Source organism: Sinohyriopsis cumingii, chromosome 16, assembly GCF_028554795.1.
Source record: "Sinohyriopsis cumingii isolate HCF-2022 chromosome 16, ASM2855479v2, whole genome shotgun sequence".
Taxonomy (NCBI): domain Eukaryota; kingdom Metazoa; phylum Mollusca; class Bivalvia; order Unionida; family Unionidae; genus Sinohyriopsis; species Sinohyriopsis cumingii.
In genome coordinates this window covers 12692656-12716494 of record NC_142976.1, presented here as the reverse complement: position 1 = coordinate 12716494, position 23839 = coordinate 12692656, and the positions used below count along the sequence as shown (strand labels likewise).

The following is a 23839-nucleotide window of genomic DNA, read 5'->3' as shown; positions in this document are numbered from 1 at the left end:
ATTTAAATCTGCTTAAAGCATTTTAAAGACCATTGGCTGGCCACCCGCTTAGATTGAGTTTTGGTCTTATGGGTTCAATTTTTTGTAAAATTGACACTTGGGAACAAATTTTGGTTTAATGAGATTTAATTCTACATCTAGTAGGTAATGTTGTTGTTGTTGTGGGGTTTAACGCATTTTTCAGCATACGATAGGTTATACATGGCGGCCAGTATTAATGGTGGAGGAAGAACCTGGGGAAAACCCCGGGAAGAACCACTGACCCACGAGAAGCTACTGGCAAGCTTTCTCACATACCCACATTGGCTGAATCCGAGACTCGAACCGGCGCAGATAGAAGTGAGATGGCAGTGATCCGTAACGGCCAGTATTAATGGTGGAGGAAGAACCCGGGAAAACCCCGGGAAGAACCACCGACCCACGAGAAGCTACTGGCAAGCTTTCTCACATACCCACACTGGCTGAATCCGAGACTCGAACCAGCGCAGATAGAGGTGAGATGGCAGTGATCCGTAACGGAGAGCGCTTTAGACCACTTGGCCACTCGGGGCCCCCTAGTAGGTAATGCCAATACTCCTATCTTCACACAGTACCTGGTGGTAGGTCATGCAAAGAAACCTATCCTCACACCTACAATGCCTGGTATTAGGTCACGCCAATACTCGTCATCACACCTACACATACTTGACCATGAGTAAGTATTACTTCCAAAATGAAAGCTGACTAATGTGAGAACCCTTTACAAAATGGCTGCAGATTTTTGTAAAAAATATGTTGCATATTAAGAAACAAATTTAGTACATCTTTCCTTCTGTAAATATGAAGATGCATGAATTAAAATTAAAACTGGAATGGATGGACTTAAAATGCTGGTGAAGTAAATACAGAAAAACTTGACTCGGCAGGATGCTATTTTGAAAGACCACCTGTCATATAGACCACTTTTTTTATAAAAGTATCAGCATGTGATACTATGACTCAAGCAAGAAACTATCTCATGTTGGCAAAGGTGTGATCTCATAAGAAAGGTTAACTATATAACTTTTCATATTGGTATACAGACTTGCCAATGCTTAACTGGTATAAAGACTTGCTAATGCTTAATTGGTATAAAGACTTGCCAATGCTTAATTGGTATAAAGACTTGCTAATGCTTAATTGGTATAAAGACTTGCCAATGCTTAATTGGTATAAAGACTTGTTAATGCTTAATTGGTATACAGACTTTTTAATGCTTAATTGGTATACAGACTTGCCAATGCTTAATTGAAGACTTGCTAATGCTTAATTGGTATAAAGACTTGCCAATGCTTAATTGGTATAAAGACTTGTTAATGCTTAATTGGTATACAGACTTGCCAATGCTTAATTGGTATACAGACTTGCCAATGCTTAATTGGTATACAGACTTGTTAATGCTTAATTGGTATACAGACTTGCCAGTGTTTAACTGGTATATAGACTTGCCAATACTTTGTTGGTATACAGACTGGCTAATACTTAATTGGTATACATACTTGCCAATGCTTAAATGGTATACAGACATGCCAATGCTTAATTGGTATATAGACTGGCTAATACTTAATTGGTATACATACTTGCCAATGCTTAATTGGTATACATACTTGCCAATGCTTAACTGGTATACAGACATGCCAATGCTTAATTGGTATACAGACATGTCAGCGCTTAATTGGTAAAGAGACTTCCCAATACTTAGTTGGTATACAGACTTGCCAATGCTTAATTGGTATAGAGATTTGCCAATGCTTAAAGAATTTTCTACTGTCACCTCTAAAATATGTGTAGAATTGATCTTAATTTTCAGGACTTTAAATTCCCTATAAAATGAGAATTAACAATTATAACACTGGATTCTCTCTCTCTCTCTCAAACACACATTTTTGTTAATACAAATTTTTTTTAAATGGTTGCTCTTTATTCAGTTTGTCTAAAGAATTTTTCAACTGAGAACTAAAAGTCAAGTATTGCATATTGCACCATCTCACCACACACAGGAAGCCAGTAAAACAGGCATCATAGATTAATAGAAGCAATCATATGACCTGGTCTGGTAATTTCACACACAGTACAAGAATTCACAAGCTGGAATAAAGCTCTGTCTAGTTCCTACCCGCAAATTTTGTAGGCTAAAATAAAGCTCTCTGCCTAATTCCTCCCTGCATATTCTGACTACAGGGGTAGAATTTCCCTATCATACACCAATGCACATAATGGATCTCATAATAAAATTGGGAGTCATGGATACACTACCCATATTTTTACTTACTCAGAATGGGCAAAAAACTTTAGTTTACAAAAAATAATTTATTGTAAGCTAAATTTTGCTGCTGATAGAGTCAATAAAACTTTCTTTTATAATATTAAAATTCTCAGAAATATTGCAAATAAGCATAGTGATGTACTTGAGGGTCACTGAGTGCAGTTATGTGGGTTGGATTTTCTCTCTTCTCTCATTCCAATATAAGAATGATAAATTGTTCTCCTAAAATGTTGGTCTTATATCACATGACAACAGTAAATCAGAGATGGCAACAAGAGCAACTTTTCCATAAAGAAAGAAAACCTTCATGAATCCAGCAAAAGCATTAAGCCCATACTCAGAGATGGAGAAAAGTGTGACCTTTCCCTACTGAAGGAAAGAAAACCATGACAAATCCAGTAAAAGGACTAAACCCACATCTGCTATGAGATTGTGCCAGCTTCAAATGGTGGTCATCTGGGCTGCAGCCATTGGGCTCACCAGATTCAACTCTTGTCTCTGCAATGCTAGATCTCAGTGACAGAAACTGGAGAAGGTTGACTGCGCATTACAGCCAACTGTTTTAATATATCTTGGATTGAAATGGTATCTTCGAATGCACAACTCACTCTAATCTTTTCAGCAGAAATTATCATAAAGCGTATCTGATCCAGTTTTGAATATTAAAAGTGTATTACCCACTTCAGCCAGGATGCCAAAACTTGAGTAGTTATATCAAATTTTCCCTCCTTAACTGGAAGGAAAAAATGTCATGACCCATGGCTCCTTTCCGTGCATTTTGAGTAGTATTTAAGAGCAAGGAGAGAGTTCAAGAAATGTTCAAGTCCTTCATTTACCTTTATAAGTCTATCAAGAAGTTCTGTCCCGTTTTTCACATTTTGATCAGGATCTGCAGCCAACTACAAAAAAAAATTTGGATATAAAAAAAACAAACTGCTTTAAGACAGTGTAAGAACAACAATTTAAAGTCCATTTCAGATGCTAAAAAATTCTTTTTGTCACAAGGGGAATAGTTGTTGTTGTAGGGTTTAACAACATTTTTCAGCACAAGATAGGCTATACATGGCGGCCAGTATACATGGTGGAGGAAGAATCTGGGAAAACCCTGGAAAGAACCATCGACCTATGAGAAGGTACTGGCAAAATTTCTCGCATACCCACATTGGCCAAATCCAAGACTTGAACCCACACAGACAGGGGAAGACAATTCCAGGGCCCAGCTGTCTCAAGAGACTAAAATTTATTATTAGGCAAGTAAAATTTCATCTACAGGTAAGTTACTAAGCCCAATTTTTGTGTGGTGTGTACTGTTTTTGTATTTTAACATAGCTTTAAATTTTTTTAGCCATATTGCTAAATGTCTGCAGTGTGGCAATTTACCCAACTTTGAAAAAAAAAAACCAGAATTGAAAAGTTGAATTTTTAGATCATTCTTTAAACCAGCATTATACTTGCTGCGTAGTAGATAAAATTTATACTCATCATGCCACACCCACTCCCAATGTAAACTTGTGTCTTTTTGTAAAACAGGGGTCAGAAATGTAGAATCTATGTTGGGTTTTTGGACTGAGACAAGGAAATCCCAGTCAATGGGTTACATTATTTGTGTCCCCAAGAGGCTTGCTGAAGGGGGAGACATATAATGTAACCCCACTTCTGGTATTTCCTTGTCTCCATCCAAAACCCAACGTAGATTCTTTTTCTCACCCAATAATTTCCTTTAAATTAAAAAATAACTTCACACTTGAGCAATATATTTCACATGCAAATGTTTACATGCAGTGCATTAATACAAATATGTTAATGAGGACTGTGGCGTGACCATGTCATCTGAAGTATACCATTGTTATGCGTGAGCTCAAAAAATAACAACATAAAACGTTGCATAATATTGAGGTATTATCACATTTAATGTATGTATGTTATATGAAATTAACAATAAATAGCTAATATTTATTATAAGAAAATGTTTAATTTTCATCAGTTCCAATTTAGAAAATAATATTGTAAATAAAGGAACGAAACTGGGCTCCCACCTCTGTTGTACTGCATAGGCTATTATTATAACGAAAAGTTACATGTAGCATGAGTGTCCATGCTTGGGTTATTCAAGGGTAATTAGTGATCTGTGTCAGTATCGTATATATTCAAGGGTAATTAGTGATCTGTGTCACTATTGTGTATATATATGTCACTATTGTATATAACTCTCTTTTTCTCTGAAGGATGTGAAACTGTTTGTGACATAGGTGTGTTGTCCTTAATACTGATTATAAAATTACTCACGTGTATAAAAGACCCTTTAAATACAGACCCTAGTGGTTAACCATGTGCGAAACCTTCACGTTCACAGATTCTTTGAAAATGTATTTTTCTGTCTTGGAAATATGGCATGTGCTACACTGACATTTGCTTATGGATTAATGTGTTGATGGATAAATGATTCCTTCTGGCTGGTAAGTGCATTATATGTTACTAAATATTGTAGGTATACTTTTGATTCAACTGAGGCACAATGGATACGATTAACAAAATTACAAAGTTTTCCGTAGTTGTTAAGAGAGTTGGGAGGCTATTTAGTGTATAGGTCTATAGTCTATGTGCATGGATCAGTGTTTTCTGTCAAAGTTCATTTCACACAGCATTGAGAATTTTATCCTATCTGTAGCAGAGTCAATTTTCAGGTCAGCGTCATTAAATGTAACTAACAATATAATTTGCTTCACACAAAGTATTTAAAACTAGTTAGTTAGCTTTAGGTACATTTAATGAAACTGACCTGAAAATGTACTGAGCTATGCATGCACATAGGATAAAACTGACCATGTTGTGTGGAACGAACTATCATAATACCAAAAAGCTCTACATGGTATGTGTGTGTGTCTTTGTCTCTCTCGAAATGTTATTGTATGGTGTGTTCTCAAAGATATTTGGCCTTAAGTTACTATATTTGTTGTTGTTGTCTGATTTTAGAACAACTACATCAGGCACTGCAGAAGACAACAAGGTTTTTTTATTAGCAAGTAGTTCTGAGCGCATGGACACCTTAACTGAGATGACTAGACTGAGATAAGAAAAGTAAGGTTATCAAAACAGCTAGATTTTTCGGTCACATGGGTAATAAAAATGTATGACAATGAATCATGTATCATGTCTGGATGAGTAACTGAACTAATGGTACTTAACACAAAAATCTGTATTAAAAAAAGTTTTAAATTATAAATATTTTTAGAAATTATTGTTAATAAATTATTATTAATAATTCCCATGCAGTACATTATTGCAGTAATGCAAAGAACATCACTATCTGACCTGAATTTTAATACAACATGTAGTCCTAGATTACTAAATTTGATGAGCTGTGCACAAATGAAGCTTTGATACTAAAGGAGAACTCAAGAAAGTGTGCACAGTACTGAATTAGAAGTGGGGATTGAACTGAAAATGACTGCTGCAAACTCCAATGTTTTGTATTGGAATATAGTCATAGTATATTATGTAATTCCAATACTTGCCTTACTGAGTCCATCAAAAATCTCATTGAAGAAGGGAAGAACTGAGCCACGAGTCACTTTGACAATGTTGTACAGGGCCTCACACGCATAATATCGCACACGACTGTCCTGGTCATGGAAACAGGCAAGAACTGGCTTTACTAGCTCACTGACATATATACTGGAGTCCTGAGTAAGAAATAAACCAAGGTATGTTAAAATTCTGTACTGATTCTGATAATTCTGCTTCTCTTACCTGAATTTAGCACCTGGTTAATTCAGTTTAGAGTCTGTATCAATCACTTGTCTAGTTACAGCAGCACTGTCTTGAATGCCATCTCCCTCAACCAGCAGCCACATGTTTTATATTCATAACTAGCCCTCTATTTATGTCACCTCTCTAACAGATTGTGGCTGGCATAATAGTGTCAATATCTAGCTAGTGTCCACATAATGGAGTTTATACACAAAAATATCACAAATATTTGTTAGTTTCTAAACTCAGCACACTGACATTTATTCCAACATGCTGATAAGTAACTTTAATCCATACAAAGAGGTAAGTGATCCAATTATCATTACTGCTATATATAACAATACTGATTTCTCTCTCACAGATTACAACATATACTGGAAAGGGTAACAGACTCAAACCAATTGATTACGCGACAAGCTTACTTCTTTTGTAAACTCTAAGCATTTTGTGTATTAAGAAAAATTCCTCTGATCACTACAGAAGAATATGATAGGTTCTTATCAACATAATATATACATTCTCTATGTAGAAAAATGGAACAAATGGACAGTTACAGTTACAGTCAGACATCTGTTATTGACAAGGTACTTGTGCAAAATGACTGATGATTATTCATAATTATTTTAAATAACACTGATATAAGTTTTATCATGTCAATTTCATAACATTCCATTGATTTTAAAATGAAAATATTAAATATTTAACAATTAATAATAATAATAATAATAATGAGGACTTTCTATAGCACCTAATCTTTAGAAGCTCTAAGTGCAACATTAGACAACACCTAAAACATAAAAAACGTATATAATGATATGATTACAAAAACAAACACCATGGAATTAGAAAACATAAAAAACATGCTGAGAATATTTAATGTAGGAAACATTATTAGGGCTTTAAGTTTGTTCTTGCAGTCGAAATAAGTGAGTTTTGAGAGCACTCTTGAATGTGATCACTGTGTCTTTGTGTCTAAGTTCAGTGGGCAATTCATTCCACATTGCTGGGCCCTGGTATCCAAAAGAACGCTGTTCATATGACTTTGTTTTCATAAGGGGAATAATGAGTATACGATTGTCATAAGAGGAGCGTAAGTATATTGCTGGTGTGTACACGTGTGAGGTTGGATAGGTATGTTGGACTAGAGTCCGTCAATGAAACGTAGCACAGAGAACAAATTTTGTGTTTGATTATGGATCGAATGGATAGCCAGTGTAGGGTACAGAGCAGCGGGGAGGTGTGCTCTGATCATTTTACTCTAAGTTTGATCCGAGCAGCTGAGTTTTGAACTTTTTGAAGTTTCTGGAGTAGATATTGAGATGAACCAGACAGAATTGAGTTACAATAGTCCAGTCTTGAAAGTACTAATGAACACACAAGTGTTTTAGTGGCATCAACTGAAAGATATTTGCGAATTGAGCTGATGCGTCTCAGCTCTAGATATGCAGCCTTGCATATGTTCATGACATGTTGGTGCAATGTGAGAGTACTGTCCAGAGTAACACCTAGGTTTCGTACTGATTGTGTGAATCATAGGCAAATAGATAAAGATAACTTTAATACCTGTCACACAAGCACAAGATGTGGCTTCTATTTCTGCTGAGATAACACAACTTCTTTTCCCCACTATTAAGCGAACAAACTGCTTTGACGTTCTACCTTAACGATGAAAACTGCCTCACTTTTGAATTTGATATAATGACACACATTTACATTGACACTGTGACTGGAGTTATAAGTACAAGACAATAAGAAATGTATGCAAATTGATTCACATGATATTCCATTAGGTACACAATGCCTTCCTCACTTAAGGCAAGTAGATAACACTGTTTGGTTAGAAAACATCTGGTCAATGACCGCAGAAGGTAGGTGATCAGTACGTATAGGACATTTTACAAGAAATTTTACAGACCAAAGGGGCAATTAGAATAGCTGTTGTGAATAAGTTAATGCTGAGTAAAGGTGACCATTAGGACAGGTCTGAATGTAGTTACATATTGCATACTTTTCCATAAAAATATTTTTTGAATTTTCATACTTGTGTTGCATTATCTAATGTGAAGATAAAATTCCAACCAGCATCAGAAATATGCAGCCTTATCAAGACTAATGCAAAATGAATTTTTCCAATCCAACAATGATGCAAAGTGAATGATTATTTTTCTAACATTCATGACCAAGAAGTTTAGATTATGAACAAATTGGTGTCCTATTAGTACAGATAAACCATAAAAGAATAAAGCATCAATTACAGATACTTTAATACTTAACAAATTATACTGAATAATATATGCCAACCAAATGATCTATATGATGTTTGAGAGGTTACATCTTGCTTTCCCACCTTGTCTGGCAGGAGGAGCAACAGGGATGCGTCCATGCACCTTAAATGGCAACTGAGAAGAGGTCCTTCAACATTGTCTATCTTGATCATGCCTCTTCTGTCTTGGCCCTTGGGGCAATGATCTGGTTGAGTCAGCTCAGTCTGTCTTTCCCACTGGCCTTTGGAACCAAGAAGAGCCTGGAGTAAATGCAGTGAAAGTTCAGCTTTCAAAATCATCTTCGCTGCTTAGAGTGAAGTAGCTTAAACTCATGCTGTAAAATGTCTTCATACCTTGGGTCAATCAGGATATCCACCATGGACAAAAAATACTGGAAAGTTCCTGTATCCTCCAATGAGTGGTGTGGTAACTCTCAAGCTGGTGAGTATATACAGTTGCATAGCATTTATAAACATACTCCCCAAAAAACAGTTAAGTGGCAAAACACTGTTGTAGTCATTCAAAAAGGATCTGAATGTATTAACACAATGGTTAAACTGTATACCCCTGATGCTTGCCATGGGCTCTTAGTCTGGATCCAAACAAATGTCATCTACCATGAGTTAGGCCTCTTTTTTCCCCTTGATCTTCAACTAAAGAATGCTGTACCATGTCTCTTCTGAGCACAGAGAATGGACACTGCAAGACTTTAAAGAAATGCACTTGGTACATTACAGTCACATTTCCTGTCAGTCATCAGTCACATTTCCTGTAAGTCATCAGTCACATTTCCTGTAAGTCATCAGTCACATTTCCTGTAAGTCATCAGTCACCTCGAAGAATTCACACTTATTACATTCGGAAGTCATAGTTCAACTGAAACAAATCATAGAATATAACTAAAACATAAATAAAAATCACAAATGTAACTAATACAGGTATAAAATAATTTATGTTACACTGTTGATACCTTTCCAAGAGCAATGGCTGTTGCTGCTAGTCCAATTAATCCCCCCTTTCGTGTGTTTGGATTCTGAGAGAGGGCAAAGTCATCACCAAGAACCTTCATAATCCTCTTAATCTGAGCTGTCTGGTTGCTAAGAACAAACTCTTTTACCATTCTGAAATCAAAAGTAACATTTAATCAGCAGTAATAACCAATGATGAAAAATACTGGTAGATTTAACAGTCTGACCTATGGTTCTATGACCACACAAAGTGACAAACAAGGACAATTGTGTAAACTGCCAAGTTTTCTACTAATGCAATCATTTTTGCTTCCAGTTAAATTATTAAATGATTGCAGGTTTTAATTATCTGAATGCCAGTGATGACATAGCAAATTATAGACTGGTATCATTCAAAATTTTGCAAAAGTATGATGACTTTTTTGTCTGAATGTCAATATTGATACAAAACATTAAAAAAAATAATGAAAAGATATTAAAGTCAAGAGTGAAGTTGTCACATTATGTCTGTAACTTAGACAGAAACATACTGTGTAATAGCTACTGACTTGTTAAAAAAAGGAATACACAGAGGTCTTGGAAACGCTTAATTACGCGTGTTAGGATGCATTTTTTTTTTTACCAGGGACACAAAAATCACTTACACAGGAGTCCTCTGTACACATGCAATAGCTGGGTGGCAAATTCAAAGGCTTGCCAGTCCCACTTCAACCACCTGCTGAGTGGGAAAATGTGTTGATCAAGTAATCATTTTAGCTGTACTGATATTTATGACATAATTCAGAGTCTGAAAGGCCCCTAGATGTACATGTTGTCATTATAAGAGTACATCAAAAGAACATGATGCAATAGCTGAGCGACAAGTTCAAAGACTCTGACTATTATCTGACACTGAGTGGTGTGAAAACGTGCTGATATGGATATTTATAATGACTGAATTCAGAGGCAGAATGACCCAGTATTGTACAAGTCGTCATTAGAGTACATCAAATGAACAAATTTAGCTTTGCAAAATTTGGATAAGTATTTTAGGGTTAAAGATTGTAATGAGATTAAGAAAAGTGCTGAAGTTGCTAGAACTGATAGAACAGTAGCCAAGTGTAAGAAAGTGTGTGATGCCAGGCTTAGTGTTTGGAATAAGACCTTTCCTTGAATTAACAAACTTCAGTCTCATTCTAAACAAGACCTACATGTCAGTGGTACAAAGAATTTGGAAAATTAAGCTCAAAGACATACATTTGTTCTTCTCATCTGGACATTAGGCACTTCAGGTATGCCCGATATGCATATGGGGACTGCAACTTGTGCTGGTGTGACTAATATTTTTACCAAAATAGAGTCCTGGACTCCTAGTTTTAAAATCCTAGCAAGACCTCTGATATATATATATATATATATATATATATATATATATATATATATATATATATATATATATATAGAGAGAGAGAGAGAGAGAGGAAGAGAGAGAGAGAGAGATGTAAAAGGTACTGTATATGGTCACTTATAAGTCAAGCCTAACTGCAATCACCCAGATCTGCCATTACATTTATGATCTGGCAGACCAGGGTCTAAGTTGTTTGCATTTGCACCTGACATATAAATTACAAATTCAAACCAATGTATGGTGGCGGTCAAAGGAAGGCAAATTTGTAACGTCTGGCTGAATCTTGTAAAATGGACTGAGCTACTGCAACCAATGGAGACTTGAACTTAATACCATTGTTTGTTCGATTATTAAACAAAACAATCACAAGGTTAAACACTATTTGCCAGGTAGATGCATAGATGGATCTAAAATTGGGATATCTATTTATAGAATAAATGTTTTATGGTGCATCTTGTAGATGTACTTCATCCAATAGCGTCTTTGTACAGTTCCACTCGTAAAAGTGAAAAATGACTGAAATATGTGACTCCATGCAAGACATGATCATTTCACTTCATTTTCATGTCACAACTGGGATGAATATGTTCTCAAAAGGTTTCTTTGGTCAAAATAAAAAACAGAATGTTCTGACATTTTCTACAAAAGACAAATATATACCAATCTCTCAGTGAATAAATGTTGATGTTTTAAAATGGACACAATATTTTAATTTGGGTTCAGGCTGGCACTGGAAGATTTATGTAAGCCAAATAAAATTCAGCTCAATTGTAACCAGAAGTAGAACTGAAAAAAAAATCATGTCTTGCATCAGTTTTATCATCTATACAATGGAATAAAGCTGCTATTTAATATTATAGAGATGTAACTGTACCAAAAACATGTTCAAATAGGTGCAATTCTAGTTTTGGATGCATGAAAATTCCAATTGTTGAGAGTCTTCATGATGCAAGATTTTGTAGGGGAACTTCTCTTTCGTCTGTTCCATTTGCACAAAGTACCAATCATGTAATGTATCAAACAGAGTTCATGTGATTGTCAATTGATTTGGTAAAGCGGCACAGGTCATATCTTGGCAGACAAGGATATTATGGCACCAATTCATTTACTGTTGGTGTGTGATTGATTAGGACTAATTACAAGTGTGTTATGACCCACTTTTAATTCATCATAATTTAAAGTCCTTATTCAGTGACTGGAACACATACATTTGATCATATCAAGTATTTCGAAAAATAGTGTCAAGATTTTGGGACTTACTTCTTTGTTACTGGAATACAAGGTCCAATGCACAAGATCAAAAAGCTGATTGTGATGTCATGTACTTTTGTTTCTTATGTGATTATCACAGTACTTTTTTAACGCAACTCTGAATTAAATTCTTTGGTGCCAAGTGCAAGGCGGTAGATATGCTGCTGCATTTTTTAAACCAATAATGCCGAAGGCTTATGAACAAGATTTCTTATTACATAATTACACTGGTTCCCCTCTTATACCACCACCCCTTCTGCACCGGGAAAGTGGCCTTACAAGATGGGTGGCCTTTTCAGATGGGGGTTAAAGTTTTGTGAGAAGTAAATATAATGTACGTAGTAAGAAAGCTACATACTTCAAAGCATTTAATATCTTCATTTAAAAGTAACATTAATTATTAAAAAGTTCTTCTTGTCATAATAATAGACTTATTCCAAATGAATATACATTAATAGTTCTTATTCTTGACGTAAGCATGATATGCGAGCGGGTACTGTTGTCATGCACATTGCAAAACCATTCAAAAACATTTAAATCTTAGTACATACATAATTCTCTTTCCATTTACTCCATTTTCCCACTGCTGCTGAATAATCTCTTTATTGGTTACAATGTTGTTTATTCAAGACTTTTTAACATAAAATTGTTTTATTCAAGTCTGTTCTACATAAAATTGTTCAGCAAGTCCACCTCCCCACCCCACTCAATGTCGTCGAGTAGAATAACTGACTTTCTTCTAAAATAATACGTCTCTGTTTACATGATGACATGTTAATGTTTGGTAATGATATATTCGTATGTTGTTAACTGCATGTCATTTAATAATGCAGATGAAACTTCTGTAGAGGGACGACATGCCTTCTTCATAAAGGAAGCAATAAATGTATTGTCATATGATTTTTCGGTCTTTGTCTGGTACCCTATTTTGTTCAAGGTTAATTTCTCTGTGTGTGTTAATGCACAAAATCTATTTTTAGCCTAAGCTGACCATGAAATGATCTTGACAATTACATCCGGTTGTAATCATGAAAGAGAAATCAACAGATGTGTGAAGCCCAAAACTCTGTCATAACATTGTTGAGCCCATTTCCTGTAAATGTTGGCTTTTAATACATAATATTAATCTTACATGTACTTTAGTCAACACTTTTTTCAGTAATGGAATCCAGACATTGGGAGACATGTATTAACGGCAGAGATAATCTGATTACTTACCTTACGTCACAAAATGAGTTTTAATTATTGGTTCTGGACACATTTGAAATAAAAAGTGGCCACTTGTGAGGGGAACATTTACACTTTTGTGCTAATATGCTGGCCGCTGGTCATGTTAGAGGAGTGGCCATTCTAGAGGGGTACTTTTGAATACAAACTCATCAGTGCCAAGGGATTCTGGAGGTAAGAAGCAGGTGGCTGCTGGTCAGGGGGCCGTTCAAGATGGGGACTACTGTATATCAAAACAAAGGGCCATGGATAATTAAATCTGCAATATGTCACAAAATTTAAGAGGGTGATCGGGTCTCAGAGGTCACACCAATTTCTGGATGTAATGCATCCCCGTTATGCCCCTCATTTTCCCCTACAATGATCCCCTTTCTATATTATCAGCCATGGTTTATCTGCTGTGGAGAAGTTTGGTAAAACTTCTTTAAGAAAACATGAATCTAATATGCTGTTGCTTAAAGATGAAAGAAAAAGAGTGAATGGAATATGTTCCTTTCTTCCTTCTTCCAGAGTAATGGCAATTTTTTATATACTGAAAATGGAATTAAGCTATCAGATAAAATAATATTGAATAGAAATATATATTTTCATTGATTCATTCTATCTGCACATAAAGAATGGCACTGAGAATAGTTGTAGTCACAAGATCACAATTAATCACATTTAACACTGCTCTAAATTTTCATTCTTTTATTATAATACTAAATATTTCACAACAAATGAACATTAACAATCTGTTGACTTTTAATACCTGTATAAATGTTATGAGTTACTGCAGAACTCATATTTTTAGGGCTGGAGCTGCAACTTTTGAACAGAAGTAATCCAGAACTGCAAGTTTTAAAATCATATAAGAAACCCTGAAGAACTGGCACTATTCAACTATACTGTTTCTCTAGTTTCACACAATAACACCAATAACTTAAAATATGCAACACATTTGAGGCAAAACTCACTGGTAATTTCAATGTCTAAAATGACCAAGTGAAACTAAAAAGCTGAGGCTTTGTACGCACCCTGAGGGTTCTTTGAAATTACAGAATATATTTAGATAACTTGGACCTGGTTGACAGATCATGGCTTACTATGTTCATAATGTTAATATACACAAAATTTAATTCAGAAGAATCATGTGCTGCTTATAGAAAAAGTGTCTCCATCTTTTCTTCTATTAGGTTCTTTGGATTCCAATATCTTGAAATTTATCTGAATATATACCATAAAAGCAGGACACTGCTGTTAAGCGGTAAGAGAATACAGATGCAGAGTTATGTCCCTTGATTTTGAAAAACAACCCACCCACCCTGCGAAAAGTCATCCCCAGTGATTTTTATTTTAATATAAACTAATACAAAATAATCATACAAACAAAGACATTAGAATCAAGTTCACGTGGTGCAAACATGGATGTCATTTTTAAATTGTATCAGGCAGTTCATATTATACTACCTTTCAATATCGAGAGCCGCGACTTTTCTTTTCTCGTACAATTTATCATTCAATGATCGAACACATGCAGTCGTTAGCGGAGCATAGTCTTTATCCGTCATGATGGGCGAATTTTTTATACTAATGGTATGTTGTACTGTTTAAACAGAAGGGTACTCATGTAATAGTCACGTTAAAATGAAAATATATCTTTAAAGAAATGCCGACTGCATTCACGTGAAAGCCGCCATTTTAAGTCTCACGTGACTTATTGACCATGGTCAAGCATATCATTGAAAATGTGAATAATGTCATTACATATTAAAAAATAACAAAGTAGTGGAAATGTAAAAACAAACAAAACATCACAATATTATTCAACAAATTTAAAGGCATATTAATAAAAATCAATTCAACAAGCTAGCTAACAAGTGGCGTTTTCTGCCGGTAGAATACGCAATACAAATTTTGTTTTAAATGGAACGCAACGAAAATTACAAAATTGTAGATTAACACTGTTTTGTTATTATTTTAACTAAATATGATTTGTGGTGATAAACTAACATTCAAACATAAAAATCAATACTTTTTTTAAAATATAGTGCAAATTAACTCAATTTTTTGTACTTAAATGTGACCGACCTGCAACGCAATGAAAATCATTCTACGCAATGGAGATTTCAGAAGTTAGTAAATTTTATTTAATGGTCTTTATTTCGAACTAAGGAGAATTATTTAATTTGTAATTTTTATATTAAATACTTAATTGAAAATGTGTTTCGAATGATATATATACGCAGTGGAAATAGGCCAATACATTGAACTATCTGATGGTCCCGCTCCGAAGTATATATTAAGAAATACCTTTTTAAGTTATGAATTATAGTCTGAATATATTTATTTTGAGGTTTCTTGTGGATAAAATTATGCAAATGAAAATGATAAGCAATGAAATAATAGTCATTACCGAACTTTTGTATAGTATAAACACTTTACAGAAGTGGAAAAAAAAATGGAAATGATTTATTTTGATTTGAGGTGATTTTTTAAATAAGGATAGTTAATGATATTATCAGCGTTGTGCGTAATATAGAACATAATCTTGAGTGAAAGTTTATAATTTTCATAACTAAATAAAATGCTGCTTTCAACATTCAGTTGAAATTTAACAAGATTTTTAAAAATTTTTATTGGTTGTTGTTGATGATGATTAGCCAAGGAATTATGTTGCACTATTTTATTATTTCCAATATATCTAGTACATTTTATTAAATTTCAATTACAAGTTTCTGCACGCATCGGCTTTGCGGCTTTAATCTATTATGAACTTGCTCATTCATTACAAGAGAGAGAGAGAGAGAGAGAGAGAGAGAGAGAGAGAGAGAGAGAGCAATTGCATCAGGCAATATAAATATACGACTCAGTAGCCATCCCACTTGTTCACGGTAATCATGGACGAAGAAAAAGTGCTATGTGTGTGATGTAAATTGTAGAAAGGATTGTATCTTTTGTAAAGTACGTGTTCGGCTTTTCATTCGTTTATGTTTATTTCCCATACAAATTTCTAATGAATAATTAGTTTAATTGAATAGAATTGGCAAGCGTCAATTTTTAATAAAAATATAGCTAATTACTTTAGCATTCGAAAGTAAATTTTTCATATTGACATCATCACAAACATGGTTCTATCTCTTGTTATTCTTGAAAGCTCTTCGCCTATTTTGAAAACATTCCAGATTGGCAACAAAACTTATCCAGGAAAGAAATGTGTGCAATTTTCCTCAGTTGAACCTTTCCAGTCTGCTTTTATAACTATCACAAAATAATCTGTACATCTTGTAGGCAAATGATAATATTAGGACAGAATTTTTTTAAGTAAAAGTAATAAGACTGAAATTTTCTCTCAATTGCATTAAAAGTAATTTTTCATTAAATTATATTGAAAGTAATTTTCTATTAAAATATATTGAGATTAAGTTTATTAATTTCGGTATTACAATTATATACTACTTAATAAAGATTGCGCACTTATGAGCAAAAAGGCAAAACTCTCTTGCACTATACATTTCCCATGTATCGTAAGTCAGCAATAAACTACACTTGGTAAGTTGTATAAGTTGCTGAGTTAGCGGATTCCTAAAATTTTCTGACTGACTAAGCTATAAGCTCCGCGCTCTGATGAGGCATACATTGTCTGTCTAATGACATACATAGACCCAGACGATAGTCTGTAAGAGACGATGAAGCCTCACTTTGAGATTTTGGCGTAACTCAAGAACCAGATATATGACCATATCTGTATAAAAGGCGAGGAGATTTGTTGACGAATTCGCTCGTCGGAATCTCAAAAGGGATTGTATCGTTACAGATAAGATACCGTTTATGTACAGCTTTTTTTTGTAAAAAATATAGTATAGGGATTTTTAGTGTTAAGATGTTAATCTAAAATCGGTACGTAGCAACATTGGATAATTTTAACATTTCTTTACTATTTTTTAATATATTGTATTGGAAAGTTGAATTGTTATACGTATATTCACGTGTAATTATATTATTGATTATAGTTTTAAAAAAAAACGACGTTCGCTACCAACTTCATACTCAGTAATAGTTAATTTAGAAATAAAATACTCTTTAAATAATAGAGTTTAATATGTTGACATTTTAGACTGAATTCAGTAAAATATATTTCTACTAAATGATTCCGGCATTAGTCTGAAATACTGAATTTTAGATTCTTTAGCTATTGTGAATTTGTTCGACATTTAATTATCTGTATAGATTCTAAAAGGCAGAAATTATACAGATGCATGATGTTGGTAAGTGAAGGAATATCGTAGTTTTATATGTATATCTTATATCCATAATTTAAGTTTATTTAGATTGATATTGGAATGTAATTTTATATGTTGAGTATTTCAATAAAATCAGACCGTTCGTCATAATCTCAAAGAGGATTGTATCATTACAGAATCCCGTACCTTCGCTTGTCAAATTCCCCAGATGTAGCCATATCTACACCGTCATGTGATACATCTTTCAAGAGAGCACGAACTTCTTCTTCTGTTCTTTCTCTCTATCGGGTCATGGGAAAGAACATTACTAAAAGTTTATGAGACAAACTGTCTAGTAAAAATAATATCTGCTTTTCCATAATGGCACTGACTGAATTACATAACTTATAACACCAAGAGTAGTGAAGTGGGATACTCTAGCCTCAATGGGAAAATACATTACAGCCCCCCCCCCCCCGACACTCTAGCCTCAAGGGAAATTGAACACGGGGAATATTGGGCCTGTATATCGTCAAAGGATAGTGGGATTGTTGTTGTATAAAGGACAATAGGAATGGAACAGGGTAGGTGACGTCACGGTACGGGAGTAGTGAAGTGTGCCACTATAGGGAAGTAGTTAAGTGGGCCACTTTACCGTCAATGGGAATTAGCATTACAAGACCCCTTGGGCAACTCTAGCGTCAAGGGAAATTTAACATGGAGAAAAATCGTGGGCAACTCTAGGGACAATGGGAATTTAACATAGAGTTTGGGTCTGTCTAGCGACAAGGGGAAATTAACATGGGAATAGAGTTTGGGTCTGTCTAGGGACAAGGGGAATTGAACATATGGAAATTGAACATGGTGGGTCTGTATAGCGTCCAGGGGAATTGAACATGGTGGGATTGTCTAGGGACAATGATGGTAGAGGGTCAAACACAACAGAGACAGAAACATACATACACTAGTACAAGCGTGAGATTTATATATAAAGCATTACCAAGACCTGAAATCTTGCTGGGGTGTTCAAAAATTTGCATAATTGTAATGATGCTATAAATAGCTATAATCAAGGAAATGCTCAACGACAAAATGGATGTGACTAAAAGTAACGCTAAAATGACGAAATTGTCCCAGAATTTAAAGGAAAATAAACATATCCCCGAAAATTAAGTTACAATGGTTTAGACTAAAATGGATAAAATTAGTAACTACTTACAATATCAACTTCTGTGACGATCGTGAATAAATACCTATGTATCTATAATCAGCTGAAATTCCTATGAAATCCCACTATCTATTTATAGCTCCAACTTGTGGGTTTTTCCTTTGGAAAATCCCACTATCTTTTTATAGCCTCAGCTTGAGTGACGTTCCTGTTTATGAATTCTAGTATATATGTATAGCTACAAAATGTGGAAATGCCCAAGTCGATATTTATAGTCTCAAAATTTCCAGCGTCAGTGACGTCACTGTACTGAACACTAGGGGATAAATGTCAACAGTGTTGCAAGTGGCTGACCTGAATACACGCTACTGCAGGTAGATAGGTAGAGTGTATCTGATAGGGATAAAGTGAGTTTTTATAGGGACAAACAGAGACCAATACACACACACACACACACACACACACACACACACACACACACACAACGTACGCGCGCAGACATACGCACACACACACACACACACACACACACACACACAGGGAAGAGGAAAAAACAAACCCCAAATATACTATCAATACAGAAGAAGATAACACAAACCCCAAATAAACTATCAACACAAACGTACGCGAACGCATACAAACCCCAAATATACTATTCACACAACGTCGCTAACGCATACAAACCCCAAATATGCTATCCACACTCGGGAGGAAGAAGAAAAAACAACCAAATATACGATCTACACAACGTACGCGAACATACACACACACACACACATACACACACACACACTCACACACAGAGGGAAGAGGAAAAAACAAACCCCAAATATACTATCAACACAGAAGGGAGATAATACAAACCCCAAATAAACTATCCACACAAACGTACGCGAACGCATACAAACCACAAATATACTATCAACACAGAAGGGAGATAATACAAACCCCAAATAAACTATCCACACAAACGTACGCGAACGCATACAAACCCCAAATATACTATCAACACAGAAGGGAGATAATACAAACCCCAAATAAACTATCCACACAAACGTACGCGAACGCATACAAACCCCAAATATGCTATCCACACTCGGGAGGAATAAGAAAAAAACAACCAAATATACGATCTACACAACGTACGCGAACAAACACACACACACACACATACACACACACACACAGGGAAGAGTCAAAAACAAACCCCAAATATACTATCAACACAGAAGGGAGATAATACAAACCCCAAAAAAACTATCCACACAAACGTACGCGAACGCATACAAACCCCAAATATACTATTCACACAATGTCGCTAACGCATACAAACCCCAAATATGCTATCCACACTCGGGAGGAAGAAGAAAAAAAAAACAACCAAATATACGATCTACACAACGTACGCGAACAAACACACACACACACACACACACATACACAGACACAGAGGGAAGAGGCAAAAACAAACCCCAAATATACTATCAACACAGAAGGGAGATAATACAAACCCCAAATAAACTATCCACACAAACGTACGCGAACGCATACAAACCCCAAATATACTATCAACACAGAGTGAAGAAGAAAAAGTTTTTTGAAAGCACCTAAGCCCTCACCTGCAATGACCAACTCTGCCAAACACCTACACCCCTACCCACCCCCACTCCCAACACTACAAAACCCATTTAACCCGTTATTTTATGGCATCAGTGTGTGATTTAGGAAACATCAAGACACAAAATGATGGATGAATAGACTGACTATTGTTTACCGACTTGCATGCCTAAAGAGCGTGCGTGAAGGAAAACATCCTTCCATTTCAATTCTAACTAAAACATGATCCAGAGGGATAGAGAGAGGTGAAAGAGCACAATTTCATAAAGTGTGAGTAAAAACAAAACACGCCATCCTTATTATACAATGTCAAGACCAAGAGACACTTACGTTTTCTTTCTGGTCTATTCTCTTTTAGAAGGTAGTATGAAATTTCACATCAGGGCCAACGCATCGGCTCACATTGTCAATTTTTCCATTTCCATGTCTTTACTGGTACAAGTTCTTCATCATCTTCAATTTCTTCTTCTTCTGAATCCCTCTTCTCTGTTTCGTCTTGTTTTTTGTTTCTTCTCTTTTCTCGTAGGGCACTCTGAATTCCAGTGTCCTTTCTCCTGACAACGATATTAGGTATCTTGACTTTTGTTTCTCTTTCTTAGACGAAGCAGGTATTCTGGAGACAAATACCCATTTACCTTTGCAGATATAGCAAACTTCATTAGCACTTACACACTTTCGTATGACTCTCATCAAATCAACGATCAAAAGAGTAAGTTTTGTTGCCACTTTCGCATGTGAATTATGCTTTCGTATGACTTTTAGCAAATATTTGACCAGCAGGTCGATCTGTGCTGACTCTTCCATCTTCTTGATCGTTTGAGAGCGGAATGAATACTCTGACGCTAAGATACTCTCCTTATATACAGGGACCTGCTGCGTATGAAACCTAGTCAAATGTAATTTTGCAATAAGATGAAACGATTTCATTGAGGAAGTAAAAAGCAATGATGTACCGTATCGCCTCACACAAAACCTGAAGTGTTAGTTCAAATCCGTGTCAGCGATTTCGAAGACGACATAACTGGGCTTTAATCAATGCTCTCCAATCATGCCACAAAACCACGAGTCCTGATTCACGCCAAAAGAAATTTCGTTCGGTCCATAAAAAATAGTATCATATCTGAGAAACGCAAAAAGGAACTTCCAGAAAACTGAGAAAGACGGCTTACACCTACAACGTAAATGTATGAGTTCAAGTAGTGCGTAAAACTTAGTCAAATTAAATTTTTATAGTCAAGACGAAACGATCTCTTTTCGAACAAGAAAGCAGACACCAAGCGATAATGGCGATCCGTGTCACACAACACTTTTCAAAATGTATATTATCAGAGGTTTGTTCTAGCGATCTGCACGGTTAAATTAAATGTTGATGTATTTTGCAATAAGACGGACACAATTTCCATGGGATCGCCCATGGTACGAATGTTCGTGCATTAGTTTAATTTTTAAAAATATTTTTTTTATATAAATCGCCTATAGGATAGACCCAGTAAAGCATGGCCATTCTCGTCACTGTCTGAATAGCTACTCAAGTCAATTCGAAGCGAACGCGGTAAGAAAATAAGTATAGCCAATGAAATGGCTTACAACGGGTGATGCATTGTTTTGTTCTAGGACTATGTGACATAATAATCCCTATGTTCTTGCGTTGTTACCATTACAGTGCAGACAGACTGAAATGTGAACTTACAAGCCCTCTTTGTGTGTGTTGTACCATTTCCTCTTACCACATCAAAATACTGAGCGTCACAGTATTGGTTCGCGTTTTCAAACTGACCATTTTTTTATATCTCACTTAAACATTCGACATAAACACTCACACTCACATCGGTAGAGTCAGAACAGACGTGTTACAGTACTGAGGGGCATGTTATCTTTTCGTTTTCAAACTAATAAATTTGGGGCTTGTATGAAGTAAAGAACCGAAAGTACAGTGAAACTCAAGGATGATGACCCAATCTGTCTGTCTACTGATGCGTGTATTTACTTAAGAAGAAATATGACCTCTAAAACACAAAGAGATACGGCAAGCATGATTAGATCAAACACAACGATGTTTTCCTTCACGCCCGTGTAATTTAGAGTTTCAATCGTCTTTGAAGACAAACTTGGTCTCCTTTTGTAGGGCTTGAAATAATAAAAGAAACTGAAAAATCTTAAGCACTTTGCTATAGATAATTTCATCAACAGACTAAACAACATAAATACCGTTACAACAATAGAAAGCCTTAAATCTTCTATCAAAAAGAAATGCATGAAAAAAATTAAAGATTAACGATAACTAACCAATGAAACCGAATTTAACAAAGGCAATGACATGTGAAGAAATGCCTCTCACTTTGGAAAGGTAGGCGAATGTACTCTGTCATGCACCATCAACTTGAAAAAAATTATAAACAGAGAGAAACCTGAATTCAAAATTCAGTTGTTTCTTTTTCTTCAAAATTGTTTCGTTTCTTTTTTCTTTTTTTTTTTGGAACAAATCTAAGCACTAATATAAAGTGGAAAAGGGAAAATGTACATACAAGCTTTGATATTTCTGAAAAAATGAGGGGATATTCCTAACGTTCATAACCACCTATATATGCTTGGACTTGTCTGTGACTTATCCACAAAACAAGATGTACATATTTCTGGTCAAGCTGCAAGTGTGTGCGTGTTTTTGAAAATGGTAAAAATGGGATATACAATTTTCTCGTGACACTTATAAAGTGAAGAGTCTGTGCAAGTGTCAAAAGCCAAAGTCATATAAGTTTTGTATTTTGTACGGCTTGTAAAGATTTCCACTTTAGAAAATGTGAAGTATCACAAGTTATTATCACAAACAGAAGTGGAACATAGGGGCTTGCAAGAAAGAAAATAACCCAGACAGTTGGTGTCATCAAGAGTGCTAGAGACGGTACCCGAACTTGCTTGCTTGCTTACTTGAATTAAAGTGATTTTCGCTCTAATGGAGCATGTATCACTGGTTTAATAACGCACCGCGTGATTTTTAATTACTCCTGGGGAAGGAAAGAGAGCCTCATCCCCCAGGTTTTTATGTACTCACAGACTACTTTTAAATTTAGCCAATCAGGTGTAGGACTAACTAGTCCTTAACAACCTGGCTGAAAGGCTTTAAACATGAGTGGGAATTGTCTCACCACACACTCATTTTTCTGTCCGAGCGTGGTAAAGGAGGAAAAAGGTGCTCAGCAAGACAGCCATGGATGTTAAGTACTCACCAAAACGCTAGCCCGTACTTATTTCAAATCAAGTCGTGTCACCAAAAAAGACGACGTGTACGACATCAAAGGCATTGTCAAACGCAGAATGCCTCAGTGCTAACTGGCTAGGTCTGCATTTCTTACTCCCGCTGCTGTTGCGTATATTTCTTCCCTCCACACCGAGTTCTGGGCCTAATTCTTTAAATTTCGTTGTACCCGAACTTACATTATCCATATTATCACCAACAAAAAAAAACAAAAAAAAAAACAAAAAACGCACAGACCTAAAAGAAACACTCACTCACTTTTTACAGAACATTACTATTTTTAAAATTTTGATAAGCGACGGAAACGAACAACTTAGAGTCACACTTTCTAACCAAGATAAAGAAATCATGTGCTGATAGACTCACTTCTGTATTTTTTCTTCTAACTGACTAACATATCATAGGCAATGGAATGTTATTTCTTTTCGAGAGTATGGGGTAGCCCTGAAATTCTTTTGGGGAACTTGA

At 35.4% G+C, this 23839-nt stretch overlaps 1 protein-coding gene across 3 annotated transcripts in view; it reads right to left on the bottom strand.

The window, feature by feature from the left end:
- The window catches only part of LOC149779957 (protein VAC14 homolog), a 79678-nt gene extending 64868 nt beyond the window's left edge, over nucleotides 1-14810 (bottom strand). For all 3 annotated transcript variants that reach the window (XM_089936665.1, XM_089936668.1, XM_089936666.1), the window contains exons 1-4: nucleotides 14581-14810; nucleotides 9269-9419; nucleotides 5800-5967; nucleotides 3121-3183 (exon numbers count right to left, since the gene is read on the bottom strand). In XM_089936665.1, coding sequence (XP_089792791.1) covers nucleotides 3121-3183; nucleotides 5800-5967; nucleotides 9269-9419; nucleotides 14581-14681 — 483 coding nt within the window. In that variant the 5' untranslated portion in view covers nucleotides 14682-14810. The remainder of the gene's footprint in view (nucleotides 1-3120; nucleotides 3184-5799; nucleotides 5968-9268; nucleotides 9420-14580) is intronic.
- Between the last annotated feature and the right edge of the window lie 9029 nt (nucleotides 14811-23839).